The 15,253-nt window shown below is 39.6% G+C and overlaps 1 protein-coding gene across 1 annotated transcript in view; it reads left to right on the top strand.

Moving 5' to 3' along the window:
* Window positions 1-460: 460 nt before the first annotated feature.
* LOC103607077 (putative ATP-dependent RNA helicase TDRD12) overlaps window positions 461-15,253 on the top strand; it is a gene marked incomplete at its 5' end in the record, with an annotated part of 35,420 nt that continues 20,627 nt past the window's right edge. Inside the window, 8 exons of the mRNA XM_008591626.1 lie at window positions 461-532; window positions 5,339-5,399; window positions 5,748-5,855; window positions 8,605-8,790; window positions 12,006-12,162; window positions 12,645-12,772; window positions 14,585-14,776; window positions 15,011-15,139. Of these exons, the coding sequence (XP_008589848.1) occupies window positions 461-532; window positions 5,339-5,399; window positions 5,748-5,855; window positions 8,605-8,790; window positions 12,006-12,162; window positions 12,645-12,772; window positions 14,585-14,776; window positions 15,011-15,139 (1,033 nt within the window). The remainder of the gene's footprint in view (window positions 533-5,338; window positions 5,400-5,747; window positions 5,856-8,604; window positions 8,791-12,005; window positions 12,163-12,644; window positions 12,773-14,584; window positions 14,777-15,010; window positions 15,140-15,253) is intronic.

Genomic DNA, 15,253 nt, shown 5'->3' with positions numbered 1-15,253 from the left:
AACACCAAGAGATAGAGGAAGAAAAAAACCCAAGAGACTCTCCATGATTTTTCCTATTTTTCAAGTTTCTACTTCTCTCCCCTGTTGTTTTGTACCTTATCCAGAGTCTCTAGTTGTAATCAGCAGGAGAGAGAGGCTGTGGTGGGCTTATTCGGTCTTGGCCAGCGCCAGAAGTGTCAAAATGTTTTTTTTTTCCTTCAAAATGTTTTTTATACCTGGTTGATCCTGCTGGGGAGGAAGAAAAAGGTTTTTATACTTATACGGCTAATCTTCAGTTCTCACAAAAATTTACTTATGTAGATAAAGTAATTCCTCAGTGGTACTGCTTAAATTTTCTTCCAGAAAATAAAGATATTTTTAGGATTGGGCTAAATGGGCTTATAGATTTTAATAATCTATAAATCTAAATTTAATCTGTAAATGGGCTTATAGATTTTAATAAGTGTTTTTTGATATCTAGTCAGAAGCCACATGAGAAACCACTTGGACTGGCTGAGAAGAAAGAATATGATAAGAAGAATGGCTGTGTGAAGTAAGAATTTTTTTCTTGGCCTGAATTGTTTATTGAAATAATTGTAGTGAAATTATAGGCAGTAGGAATTTACATATTTTATTTTTAATTTCAAACCTGTGTTCCCATAAAAAAAATATACACGAAGTCTCCTTTAGGCTTCGTGGTTAGTTTTTTCTTTTCCATTCACTGGGGTACATTTTTCTGTTTCAGTGCAGGTAGTCATTTTCTACCTGCCTTTCTGATTCTTTTGGCGAAATGAACAATTTTGTAAAATGAATTAAATATAGTTGATCTTTGGGGGCTATTAATTTTCTATGGGTTGGAGTTTGCTTTCTTGCTGGTTTTCTGATGTTACATAGAATTACCACTTGCTGGGGAAACTATTAACAACATAGTAATAACTTCATTTTATACTTGTTTAATCCACAGAATATTTTCATACCAATTTTTATGATTTTTTTTTAACCATACCAGCCTGAACAATTTTACATTCCACATAACTATGGCTGCTCTGGAGCTACCCGAGTAACAAAGAGTTTAAGACAGTTCAGAGGTGGGTAGGTTGTGCTGTATCCACTAATTGGCCTGAGGGTTGGAGGAACCCCATATGGGCTGCCCGACTTCCCAGAGGCCACACTGATGCCCAGCAGCAGCTCCTCACAGTGTTCCAGGGCTGAGGACTTTGAAGGCTGCTTGGAACCCACGAATCTGGGAATGGCTGTTTAGGTACCTAATCAACACCGTCCTCTCAGGGCATACCTCCACCCTAACACCTGAAGGTTTTGCTGTTACAAGTGGTTAATTTCTTTGGAAAAAAAGACTTTGCATTATCCATGCACTTCCTTTCTTTCTTTTATTATTTTAAATTATAACCTGATAAATTAGCTCTGAAATATCCTATTCCCTTTTGTTTTTGTGTTAGAAAGTTCTGTCTCATCTCTTGAGCTGCGAAATGCCCTTTACTCAGAACCCACTGATTAAACTACATCAGTTATTCTTTTGGTCTGCCGTGGGTTCCAGGGACCCTTGAAGTGGTTCAAGATGAAAGACCTAAGATGAAAGAAGGCAGTGGGTTTCCTAGAAACAGAGGGATGACCTGGTGATCATGCAGTCCTTCTTGACCATAGCAAATGGTCCTAGATTGGCTACTTTGCTGAAATGAGTGAACACCACCCACAGGCTGTGAGCAGATAAGTGCTGTTGAGCCAGGCAGCAGTAGAGTACTAGGGCTGTGCGTGTCGAGCCAGGCAGTAACATAGAGCCGGCCATGCGTGTTGGTTACTTTTCCGTTCCTGGTTTACCTAAAGTTAATAATTATCTTCAATTGTTTTTTTGTTTCTTTAGTTTTCTGTATATTTTTAGTGACTCATTTCCAGAATTCTCCTCTGTTGTCTAAACTTGCTTTCAATGTTTTTATCTTGGAGGCCTCTTCAGAGCCTTCCCCCCTGCTTTTGTCTGTGCCTGATGCATCCTGTGTTCATTGTCACCAATATACTAAGAGTCTCTGCATCTTTCTTGAATTGAGTCTCCTCTTTTCTGGATCTTCCATCTTCCTCTTACCTGTTTTACTCCCTTGTTTTGGTGAGGAACATCCTTCAGTAACTTCCTGAGAAGGAGAACATGAAAGACAACATTTTTTGAGACTTTGCATAAATGTTCTTAGACTATCTTCACACTTGATAGATAGTTTGGGTATAGATTTTGAAGGCGTTTCTACTTTATCTTCTAGTTTCTAGTGTTGTTGTTGAGAAGTCTACTCCATTCTGATTCCTTATTCTTTATATACGACTCTTTTTCCTCTTTGTCTCTCTCTCTGGAAACTTATAGGACCTTCCCTTTGTTCCCAGTGTCTGGAAGTTTCATGATAATATGCTTTGGTAAGGTTCTATTATTATGCTTTGGCAGCCCCTTTTATTTTTTTATTTTTATTTTATTTTTATTTATTTATTTAATATTAATTTTTATTGAATCATAATTGATTATACATATTTTTAGGGTTAAACATTGGCATATGTTGATCAAATCAATATCACTAGCATATATATTGATACAAATCGTATTTATTCTTTATGCCTCTTGTCCAATCTCTTCCTATCCCTCTCTCCCACCCCTCTCCCCACTCTAATTACCCTAGATTTCTTCTCTACTTCTGAAAGAATAATGGTTACTCTGTTGATTTGTTGCCTAGATGCTCTGTCCAGTGCTGAGAGGTATGTTCAGTCCCCCAGTATTATCGTAGAGCAGATGCTTCTTCTGTCCCTCTGAAATGGGATTTGTGGAGAGAGACATCCTCTTCTTTTCTTTGGTCTCTGCTGGTCACTCTCCTTTTGTCAGTGCACTCCAGTGGCTGGCAGACCATCTGCATGGTGGTTGTGGCATCTAGCTGCTTTCGCGGCAGCTGTGGTTATTGTGCTGGCTGTAGTGGGTCACCCACATGGAGGTGATGTTTTTGGCATGCTCCTTATCTAGTTGCTGGTGGCCCATCTGCATGGTGGTTGTGGCATCTAGCTGCTTTCGCGGCAGCTGTGGTTATTGTGGTGGCTGTAGTGGGTCACCCACATGGAGGTGATGTTTTTGGCATGCTCCTTATCTAGTTGCTGGTGGCGGCAGTGGTCTGCGTGGTCGTGGAAGGGGGTCTGGTCCCTAGGCGGACCCTTTTAATCTGTAACTTCATGTCCCTCTTAACTTTTTCATTGATCTCTTCTGCCCCATGTTCTCTGTCTTCTTTCCTGTTACTCATATGTTGGACCTCCTAGATTGGTTGTATAATTTTTTTTTAAATATATTTTTCTTCTATTTTTTATCTCTTTGTCTTTTTGCTTTATTTTTTGGAATGTTTTCATAACTTTATCCTCTACTAATTTTATTGAATTTTTTATTTCTAATATCACACTTTTAATTTGCAAGAGTTTTTTCTTTTGTTTCCTTTTCTCTTTTTTTTATAGTGTCCTATCTTTGTTTCATACATGTGATGTTTTTTCTCATTTCTTTAAAGATACTAATTGTGGGGAGGGAAGGGAGTTTTTTTCTCCCTAAATGATTTCTGTTCCTTATAAGCTGCATTACTCTGTTCTTACTTTTTGTCTCTATAAGGTTAGAGCCTTTCCTCAGATGTCTGTGGTCCTTGGTTGCTCATATTTTAACATAGGGACCTAGTGAACCAACTAGGTTCTCTAAGTGTGCAGTGGCTTGTTGGCCATGAGTCTCACTGTGGAAGGAGCTGCTGTTGTGGGAATGCCTCTGAAGTCAGTCTCTCTAGTCTTTCCTCTTAGGGGGGTCAGATTCCCCAGGTAAGGCTTCTCCTGTCTCTTGCCCTCGGGTGAAGACCTGCCTGCCAGTGTCCTGCATGCTGAGTGGCAGAAGCAGGCTGGCTCTCATTATTCAGCACGTGTTTAACCTTCCTTTTCTTGGGATAGTGCCTTCATCCTCAACTGTGCTTCTAGTTCCTCAGTCCTGAGAATTCTGTTGTTATGGGGGTGGGTAATTGTCTGGCATTGAGAAGTGTAAGGCCATCCAGAGACTGCCTCCTTTATTTTAGCCCCATGCTACATTGCATAGTTGCAGGAGCCTGGTCCTAATTCCTAAGCTTTCTGGAAATTGTTCTGTGCAAACAGAGTTGGGCCTCCCATGGCTGTCTCAGATTCAGTTGTCTTGGATCTGCTGAGTCAGTTCCCACTTGTCCATCTGTTTTCTAGCTTCTAAAATTTTGTTTTGGAATATTGTCTCCTCTATGGTTCTCTCCTACATTGTGCTGTTTTTTTAAAAAATAGCTTTATTGAGATAATTAATATACTATAAAATTTGCCCTTTGAAAATATACAATTCAGTGGTTTTAATATATTCAGAGTTGTGCAGCCATCAGCACTATCTGATTTCAGAACATTTTCATCATCTCCCAAAAACCCTGTATCCATTAGCAGTCACTCTCCATTTCCCCCTTTCCCAATCCTTTGGAAGCCACTAATCTACTTTCTATCTGTATGTATTTTCCTATCCTGGATATTATATATAAATGAAATTATGCAATATATGGTTCTTGTGACTGGCTTCTTTCACTTAGCATAGTGTTTGTTGTTATTGTTGTTTTTTGTTGGCCTGTACAGGGAATGAAACCCAGATCTTAGTGTTATCGGCACCACACTCTAACCAACTGAACTAAGTGGACCACTTAGCATAATGTTTTAAAAGTTCATCTCTGTTGTTGCAAAAATGAGTACTTCATTCCTTTTTATGGCTGAATAATATGTCATTGCATGGATATAGCACATTCCATTTATTCATTTATCAGTTGATGACATTTGGGTCTTGTGGCTTTTGTAGTTAAAAATTCACTTATGGGAATGGGGTTTCAGGAAAGAGTGCAATTTGATGTGTGTGTTTAATCCACCATCTTTATCCCAAAGTCCCTGCCACAACTAGTTTGTGAGTTCTCTGCAGCTTTCACATATTTCTTTTTCTCTCTGTTAGCAGAGGTGGTAGTGGACAAGTCCTGTCTGGTCTCGTTTTTTCATCTGTAAAGACAATGAAGGAGACCAGTAGTTCCAAAGCTTGCCTGTCCCCTTTCAGATATTCGTCATGAAGACATGGATGGCAGGGTGGTTGCAGCACAGACACAGACCTCAGCAGGGAGCAGGGGGCTTACAACTACATGGCCATCATGGGCCTTGGATGTTAATAAGCCAAGCAAACAGAACTAGTAGTCAGCTGTGCCTTGGTATAAAATAGTCCATTTTACCTCCATCAAGGAAGAATTGAAATAATAGCTCAATTAAGGACACATAAGCACTTTTTTCTTCAAATTTTGTTCTTTTAATTATTTTACAGATTACTGCAGTTTTTAAATCCCGATCCTTTGAGAACTGATGGAATCTCTGATCTGCAGCAGGTATTATATGTCCTAAAGGATGGGAACAAAAGAGAAAACTGTTTACTCTTTAAATCCTTCTTCTTCCTCCTTCCAGACTTGACATTAGAAGAGAAACTCCGTAGATGGGGGACTTTACCCGAAGACTTCCTTTTAGCAATTATCTAAAAGAATTATCACTTCAGAGAAATTGCTCTTTTTTTGTTTGCGTGATTGATGGTCTGCCTTTCATTTTGGCAGTTTTGGTGTTTATAATATACCCAGGTTTTTACACTGAAATCAGCATCTCCTTCATTTCCGTAAAGTTCTTGATATTCTGTGCAGATCCTCAGGGCACATACTAGCTGTCTAATGTACGTGTTCACTTAGTTGCAGAAGCTGAAGTCGGGCCCGCAGCAGCCTGTTGCGGTGCTCCGGAACAAGATCGAGCCCTGCCTGACCATGGATGTGTCGCCACTTTCAGCAGACCTGAAAAAGGTAGAAGTGCTCTCACAACCAAACTCATGGAGAGATCTGACCTTTTCTAACATAGAAGGATTTTATTTATTTATTTTAAAATTGACATGTATCGATTGCACATATTTAGGGGGTACAGAGTTATATTTCAATACATGTATGCAGTGTATGATGATCAAATCAGGGCAATTAGCATATTTATCATTTGTCTGTGATGAGAACATTTGAGCTCCTCTCTTAGCCATCTGAGGACATACAATAAATTATTTTTAAATGTTGGTGCCTAGTATTACTGTATACCACTAGGACTTATTTTTCCTATCTGGCTGTAATTTTGTGTCCATTAACCAACTTCACCTTAGCCTCGCTCTCTCCTTCCCTTCCCAACTTCTAGTTACCACAATTCTGCTCTCTACAATGGAGGGATTTTTAAAATAAACAGCCCTAATGTTGCATTGTATCATTTCTTTGCTTTTGAAATTCTTTAAAACTTTTGTTACTAATTTCTCATTTATTCTTAAATCCAGGTTCACTTCTTATAAGTGAATAATTCTTTTGTGGAGAAGTCATTGTATAACTATAAATCCTCTTCTGAAATAAGTTTTCAAATGTGCCTCTGGAAAGGGGTTTAGAAGGAACAAGTTGCCTGTGCAATTGTAGTATACTTCTTAGCCATTCTTTTCAAAATTGCTTTATAGAATTGCTGTAATTCCACTTGGTAAATTGATCACACATATTTGTATCCTTTCCTCCTGATTAAAAAAAAAATGTTTAAAAATATTTTTACCCTGCCCTTTTCAAAATTGCTTTATAGAATTGCTGTAATTCCACTTGGTAAATTGATCACACATATTTATATCCTTTCCTCCTGATTAAAAAAAAAATGTTTAAAAATATTTTTACCCTGCTGGCCAGCCACCAAAAAAAAATTTTTTTTTAAAGATAGATAAAACTGCAAGGATGAATAGAATGCCAGATAAGTGTTAGTGGACCAGAGATTTCCACAGGCCTGTAGAAGATGGAAAGCAGGTGGCATAGTATGGCTGACCTAATGGAGGAAAGAGTGAGGCAGGTGAGGTAGTGAACATCTACAGCCAATTTGTATTGTTCTCAGGAAGGAGGCTCTTTATGGAGGAAATGAATGGACCTAGAAAATTGACCTTTAGGTGATGCTATCTGGAGTTCTCCCTGTGAAAACGCCTGCTTGCTGACCTCTCTTCCTGCAGTGATATGACACCACATGTGACAAGGTTTGCCCCATCCCTACAGCTTCTGGTCAGTTTTAAGTGTCTTCCTCTCCAATATGGGACCAAACAAACTCTAAAGGAAACAAACAGTGCAGAAAGTAGAACAAAATGCTAGAAAGTAAATATCCTCAGAGATAAGAGAAGATATTGCATCCATTTAACAATAACAGCGTGCTGTAAAAAAAAATAATAATAATAATAATAACAGGTGCTGGTAACACCAAGGTCATGGTTCAGATCCCTGGACCAGCCAGCTGCCAAAAAAAAAAAAGGTGCAATCAGAGAATTAAAAAAAATTTTTTTGGAAATTCAAAATATTTTAGAAATTTAAAAAAATAAGTGGTAGGTTTGAGATATAAAATAGAAAGCTAACTCTCAGAAAGTAGAACAAAAAGTCAAGGGCATGGAAATAGGAGGGAAAAAAAGAATTTGAGGGTCAATTTGAGGTCCAATATCTGGAAATGTGATTTCTAGAAAGAAAGAAGAAAGAGGGCAAAATGTTCTCTGAGGAGTAACACATGAATATTTTCTGGATGTAATGGATGTGAATCTCCAAATTAAGAGAGTCTACCTACCACAGACCCGGGACTACTGATGAACAAAGATTAGATACGTTGTTGTGAAGCATCTAAATGGAGGGATTCGGAGATCATGAAAGCTGCTAGAGAGAATAAAGTGGTCCCACAAACAGGACCAGGAGTCAGAATGGCTTCAGACCTCTCCACAGTAACACCTCCAAACGTGATCATTGACTTCAAAAGCCTGATGAAAAGTTTTTTCCAACCTAGAGGTCCACACTTGAACTATTGATGAATTGTGAGTGTAGAATGAAGATATTTTCAGACATGCAAAGTCTCAAAAAAAAAATTTCTTTCTCCTATACCCTTTGTCAAGAAGCTATTGAAATATGTTCTCCACCAAAACAAAGAAGTAAACCAAGAAAGAAGACCACATGTGTTGCAGACAAAGGGGTGATGGTGAAGGAGGAACCTTGTGAGACAGCTGAATACCAGCTGCAGAGTCATCAGTCCCGATTGCACTTGGGGTCAGGGTTCTGGGGGGAGGACTTCACAGAAATAAGGTGCTGATGAGTTCAGCCTTTCAGAGGATAGTGTCAGTGTGGTTGGAGAACTCTGTTGGAACATTGGGGTTTTAGTGACAGTTACATAGAAAAATAAGCAAATTAAAGCATGTTTTTAAAAAGCTTTGCAAGTAGAGCTGATGGACTGGTAAATTATTAGGAAATTAAGGAGAAAAAGCCACAAACTTCTTCCAGTGAGTTTTAAGCATCTGGTCAATGGATTATCTATTGGATCCATTTTACTTGGGGCCCAGAAAAGCAGTAGTCTTATAATAAGAGTTTGGTACTAAGAAAAGATTCAGGGAGACTTACCAAGTTAGATCTTAGAAGACACCATATTAATGAAGGGTGTAGTGGTTGTTGGAGTTAACTAAACAGTGAGATGGAGTTTTTATTAGTTTTCTCTACTTTATTGTGGTTTTTGGTTGTTGATGTTTTGTAGGCTCTTCAAAGAAATAAGTTTCCGGGACCTAACCACACTGAATCTTACTCTTGGCCTCCCATAGCACGTGGCTATGATGTGGTTGTCATTTCTCATTGTGGAAATGACCCTTTGTTGTACCTTCCACCAGTGCTTACAATTTTGCAAACAGAGGGCTGCTACAAGTCATTACCAAGTAGAAATGGAGTAAGTTGAAGACAATTTTATTTCACAACAAAATGGATTTAAAATTTATTTTTAAATTGTACACCTAACCTTTGGTAAAGTTCAGGTCACATTACTCAATTTGGTTTCCAAACTGCCAGGACAGAAACTGTCCTATGAAAAAATATTCTTTCTCTTCTCCCAGTCATCAGTTCTCTCACAGTGATTCTCATTGTGAGCCCCCAGTTGTGGGCCACTGTCTGAGGCCAGAGAGTCCTGGCTTGTAAAGATGAATATATAGCTTATTAAATGATTTCACTGACCTTAATTCCTCTAATTGTCACGGCAACCATATGAGATGGTCAGGCCATCTATTGTTTTCACTATTTTATGGATGAGAAAATTAAGCTCATGAAGAGTTACTATGATAAATTCTTAACAGCTGACAAGTAGTAGAAGTGGAATTAGAATTTACATTTCTGTTGTCTTGTCCCATGTTCTTTAAATTATTTCATAGCACTCCATCCTGTTTTATAATTCTACTTTTTCCATGTATAAGAACCTGAAAATAGCTGAGAAAGATGATAAATGGAATGTGAGGATCCAGTGGGAGTGGGTAGTGACATCTGCTTTGCTGGATTCTGGCTGTTAGGTGAACTGCTGGGTAGAAAACCTCCATGTCAGATCCTGGCACAAAGGATGCACCACAGATGGTTCTGTCACTCATCATAAGGTGAAAAACAGCAGTAAGAAAACATGCTTAGTGTTGCAGTTAGAAAAGATACCGGTTTATTTTTGTAATTACACCAAGCAGTTTAATGAGCTCCCTTTGGAAATTTGCATGAGTTAATCAAATTTGAATTGAATTAATCAAATTAAATGGATTTATGTACCCCGAATTCGTTAGCAGCTGACTCCTGCTGATGAGATGTGGCTTGTATTGAGGCAGAACCCTGGCTGGGATCAGAAGGGGATGTCCAGGTCTTCCTCTTATATGCCCTCTGCTTTCTCCATGGCTCCATGGTCAGCCTGCTTTCAGGCCTGTGCCACCTGGATCTGCGTAAAGGAAAGAGTGGACTTGCTTTGTCTTCAATTAGTAGAGAGCATGTGTCCAGGAGTGTGTTTGGCAGGCAGTACACCTTTGGGAGGTATCTGTGGGTGAGTAGAATGCAGAATTCAGAAGGTAATCTGCTAAGAAAGAGATGTTAGCCTTTTTTTAAAAAAGTTTTTATTCGATCAAAATTGATTATACATATTTTTTGGGTTCAACATTGACATATGTTGATCAAATCAATATTACTAGCATATATATTGTGACAAATCATACTTATTCTTTATGCCCCTTGTCCAATCTTACCCCTTCCCCTCCCCCCTCTAATTTCCCTAGATTTCTTCTCTTCTTCTGAAAGAATAATGGTTACTCCGTTGATTTGTAGCCTAGATGATCTGTCCAATGCTGAGAGGTGTGATCAGGTCCCCCAATGTTATCATAGAGCAGATGCTTCTTCTGTCACTCTGGAATGGGCTTTGTGGAAAGAGACATTCTCTTCTTTTATCTCTGCTGGTGACTGTCCTTGTGTTGACGCACTCCAGTGGTTGGCAGGCCATCTGCATGGTGGTTGTGGCGTCTAGCCACTTTCACGGCAGCCATGGTTATTGTGGTGGCTGTGGTGGGCCACCCACATGGAGGTGATATTTTTGGCATGCTCCTTGGTGCTGGTGGTGTACCTGGTTGTGGGCCGGGGGTCCAGTCCCTGGCTCCATCCCTCGGGTGCTCGGGCAGGCTCTGAGGCACTGGCATGGTGTGCCTGGTTGTGGGAGGGGGGTCTGGTCCCCGGATCCATGCCTTGTGTCCCCTGGCAGCCCCCAGAGGTGCTGGTGGAGTGCCTGGTTGTGGGAGGGGGCTCCGGTCCCCAGATCCATGCCTAACATCCCTGGGCGGACCCGAGGTGCTGGCAATGTGTCTAAGCTGGAACTAATTTTTTTGTCTTTTGCTTACTTCCAAAATGGGGGAACTTCCTGTTGGGACCAGTACTTGAGCTGTGTGGTTGAGCTAAATTGCTACTTTGCTGCTGCTTCCCTAGGGAAAGCTTTTTGTGCAGCACAGGTTATAATGGTTGACTTTATACGTACTTCCAGCTCTCCAGACACTCAGTGCACCTGGGTTGTATAGAAACTCTGATCTGGGCCTGAGTCTTTTCATCCAACTGCGCCCCATGCAACTCTGTATTTCTGGCCAGTCTCCTCTGAGTGGTCCTACATTGATTGGGGTGCAGATCAGCTGTCCTTGCTGTGCCTCAGTGTTCTCCCAGTGGGCCTGTCTCTCCCACTGACCATAATGCAAACACTTCCCATGGGATGGGCCATGCACCAGTCCCTTGTGATGACTCACTGGCCTCTGAGTGGCTCCTTTTTTTCAGTTGTTGTGGCTCCTCGCTCCTATGTGGGTCAATGGGAGCCCCGTTAGTGGTCTTGCTGGCCTGGGGGCCACCAAGGTCCTCTTCTCCCTTGCCGCCTCCAAGCAACTCCATCCGAAGGGCACAGCTGTGGCTTCTGCCAGCTCCTGCTCCATGTGCTCAGCAGTTCCAGCCTTAAAGCAGCCACGGCCCGAAGCGCTCAGAGCAGTTTTTTCTTTCTCTCATCATAGCTTCTCCTGCCTTCATGCACTGCATAGGTCTGTTCTTCTCTTCCCCTGAGCTCAGTGGCCCCAGCTTGGCTGTTGTTGCTTTTTTATATAGTTGTAAATTTCTCGGAGAGAGTGACGCTGGGGAACATCTATTCTGCCATCTTGACTGGAACTCTATTTAGACCAGATGTTAGCCTTTTTAAAGGCCCCTTTCAGAAGACAATTCACCTCTGTGCCTAGGAGCAGGGGATCTGGAGCCAGACTGCCTGGGTTCAAATCGTGTTGCTCTCATATATTAGCTGTGCAGCTTTGGGCAACTGACTTCACCTCTCTGTGCCTCACACTCCTCATCTGTGAAATGAAGTAATAATAGGCCCTACCCTGTAAGAGTGTTTTAAGGACTAAATCAGTTAATACTTGTGGAGTGCTTAGTTTAAGCCCTAGGAAAATCTGAGTCAATGTGTCTAAATCTATTTTAGTAAAATTATATTTTAACTTTTCTAACCTATATGAAAATGATGTAAAAACTCATTTTGTACTTCATGCAAGGAGATGTCTTGGATGTTTGACAGATACTATGTTTGATTCCTAACTGTCATCCAAAATTATTTGAATTTGTTTGTCTTTGCAGCCTCTTGCAGTCATCGTGTGCCCTGGGTGGAAAAAGGCCCAATTAATTTTTGAATTATTGGGTGACTATAGCATGTCGTCCAGGCCTCTTCATCCTGTGTTATTGACAATCGGACTCCGCAGAGATGAAGCCAAAAATGTGAAGCTTCCAAGGGGGTGTAAGCATCCTTTCCAAACTGTTCGATTTTCCCCACAGAAGACAGTGGAACCCTGCCCATGCTTGTGTGACGATGCAGCTGGTGGTCGCTAGTGCAGACCTCGCTTGTCAGTTACTGATGGGTATCGATTATGAAGGTTTGATCTTGACTTACTTCTTTTTCACTGAGAAAACTATGAGATTTCGTTCATTAATCACCTGTTTACTGAACACTTACTGTTTGTTAGATGCTAGGCACACAGTGTTGACTAAAACCCTGCCTGCCTTTCAGGAGTGCAAAACCTGGCAAGTACCCAGGCATTTAGTCAGATCATGACAGGGCTTAGCCTGGGTAGGTGGGAGTGTTACCTCGCCCAGCTGAGAGAAAAAACAGCTTTTTGTTTAATTAGAAGGCATTTCTAGAAGGTATGTAGAATCTTACCAAAGGAAATGTTAGAGAAACCTGTGGAAAATTCTAAAATATTGTTTTCTTTTAAAATGTAGGTGATGTGATTGTTACAACACCGTATAGCCTCTTGAGACTTCTCACCTATCAAAGCCTGTTGTTTCTTAGACTCTGTCACCTGATTTTGGATGAGGTGGAAGTATTATTCTTTGAAGCTAATGAGCAAGTAAGTCTGGTGTCCATTTAGATGTCATTGCTATTCGGAATATATGTATATCTGAAATATACATGTAAAGTCTTAACTGCCTTAAGGAGTCAGGGAAAGTGTCTACTTGGGGAATAGCTTGGTTAATCTAAAACAATTTTTCCTTTAACTTCTATGATTAAGAAGAGAGAGTATTTATCTGAAATTTCCTTTCCAATGTTAAAGTTCTCTTTGGAGAGCAAAAATTTTCCCAGGGAGATTTTCTACAGTATTTAATTAATACTTTTCTGGTTATGGAAGCAATAATTTTTATTTTGGAAAATTTGAGAAACAGAGAATAGCACTTGCAACAATCCACCATTCACAATTTTACACTCAGAGGTGACCACTCTTACTATTTTCGACTATTTCTTTCTTTTTTTTATTCCTATGTTCGTTGATACATATAATTAACAATATGAAGAACAAATTTTATATACTATTTTCTTTTTTTTTTTTTTTTTTTTTTTTTTTCCTTTTTTCGTTTATACATATAATTAACAATATGAAGAACAAATTTTATATACTATTTTCTTTTTTTTTTTTTTTTTTTTGTCTTTTTCCGTGTCCGGCAACGGATCGCAACCCTCAGTGTTGCCCCCGTACCAGACCGGGGACCGGCATCGGGACCGCAACCCTTGGTGTTGCTCCCACGCCTCGCTCAGCCAGCGAGCGGGAACTGGTCCGTATGTGGGATCCAAACTCTCGGGCGGGAGCGCCGCCGTGCTTCCCAAGCGGCGCACTATCCAGTGCGCCACCGGGCCGGCCCTTATATACTATTTTCTAACTTGCATTTTGCATTTAACAACATTGTATTATTACTTGCTGTCCTACAGCGTGATTGTTATTGGCCATATGCTATTGAATTATATGGGAATAACATTTATTTTTATACTGTCTTATTTGTGGACATAAATTTATGTCCATAATTTGTGTATGTGTGTGGCTAAAGAACATACATCTTCTTTGCACCTGTTTCCCTTAGTATAAATACCTAGGATGGGGATTAATGGTTCAAAGACTATGAATTCTTGTAAGGCATTTGTTGGAAGCAGTGTAACTTGATGACCAAAAGCATTCATGTGGGGGTGGTGATGGTCCCAGATTCAAGTTCAAGCTTTGTTACTTACTGACTGTGTGGACCTGTACAGGGTTCTTGAACTCCTCTAAAGTCCCAGATTCTTATTTACAAAACCAATATCTGGGTATACTGCACTTTACAGTTGCCTTTCGAAAAGACAGACTGATTTCCTCTCCCGTTAGCACTGTGCCACTGGGCCATGCTCCCTGCATTCCTGCTAGTATGAGGCCTTGGCCTGACTTTCTTTTCCAGTCTAATTGGTAAACAGTGGAATCTCATTTGCTTAATTTGTACTTCCTTGATTACTTGTTAAGTTGAACATTCATTCATATTGATCATTTATATCCATTCTTCTCTGAGTCGTTTGCTCATTTCCTTAATTTATGTTGGTGGGATCATCTTTTTCTAGTTAATTTTTAGAATTTTTTATTTGAGAATGTTAATCCCTTGTTAGATGTGTTACACATATTTAGCAAGATGTTTGTGCTTTTTGTTTATAGTGGAGTTTTAGGATGTTTATTGGCTTTAAACTTAACATTTTCTCCTTTTAATTTTTTTTTTTTACTTTTATTTTCAGAAAAGCTTTTCCCACTCTGAAAACAGAAAATATCTGTTACATTTAAAATCCCTTACATTTTATGTTCTGTCAAACTAATTATTATTCTCTTTTGAAATAAAAATGTAATTAATTATACTTATTTTTATTTTTTTAGATACTTGCTATATTACATAACTTTAAAAAAAATATTGAAGTTGAAGAAAGGGAATCTGCACCACATCAAATTGTTGCAGTTGGAGTTCATTGGGACAAACATATAGAACATTTAATCAAAGAGTTCATGAACGATCCCTACGTTGTAATCACAGCCACGGAAGAGGCTGCTCTCTATGGCAATGTTCAACAGGTAACGAGTCGTCTGTGTGTGTGGTGGGGGGCTGATGAACACAAAAAGTAACCTTTTTTTTCATGGCTTAATAGTAAATGATTATAGCTTTGATTTCATACACAAATCTGTAATTGTGTATTTAAATTTATATTGATTTCCTATACATTCTTTACTATGAAAATCATAACTTACCTATGAAAAGTGAAACTTGAACTTTTTAAAGATCACATTGTTTCTGTATTTCATTACCAGGTAGTGCATCTTTGCCTAGAATGTGAAAAAACCTCTACTTTACTCCAAGCTCTTGATTTCATTCCAAGTCAGGCACAAAAGACTTTGATCTTCACCTGTTCTGCAGCTGAAACAGAAATAGTGTGTAAGGTGAGCCCTTCTCCACGTAAATGTTCTCACTGTTTATTTAAACTGGTTGAATCTCAAATCATCAGAAAATTCCTGGGTAGTTGAATATGTGGCAGGGAAATACAGTTTTATGGG

Source organism: Galeopterus variegatus, unplaced genomic scaffold (assembly GCF_000696425.1).
Source record: "Galeopterus variegatus unplaced genomic scaffold, G_variegatus-3.0.2 Scaffold7086, whole genome shotgun sequence".
In the NCBI taxonomy this organism is placed as follows: domain Eukaryota; kingdom Metazoa; phylum Chordata; class Mammalia; order Dermoptera; family Cynocephalidae; genus Galeopterus; species Galeopterus variegatus.
The sequence above is the reverse complement of the archived record's forward strand: the minus strand, read 5'-3'. Positions and strand labels throughout refer to the sequence as shown.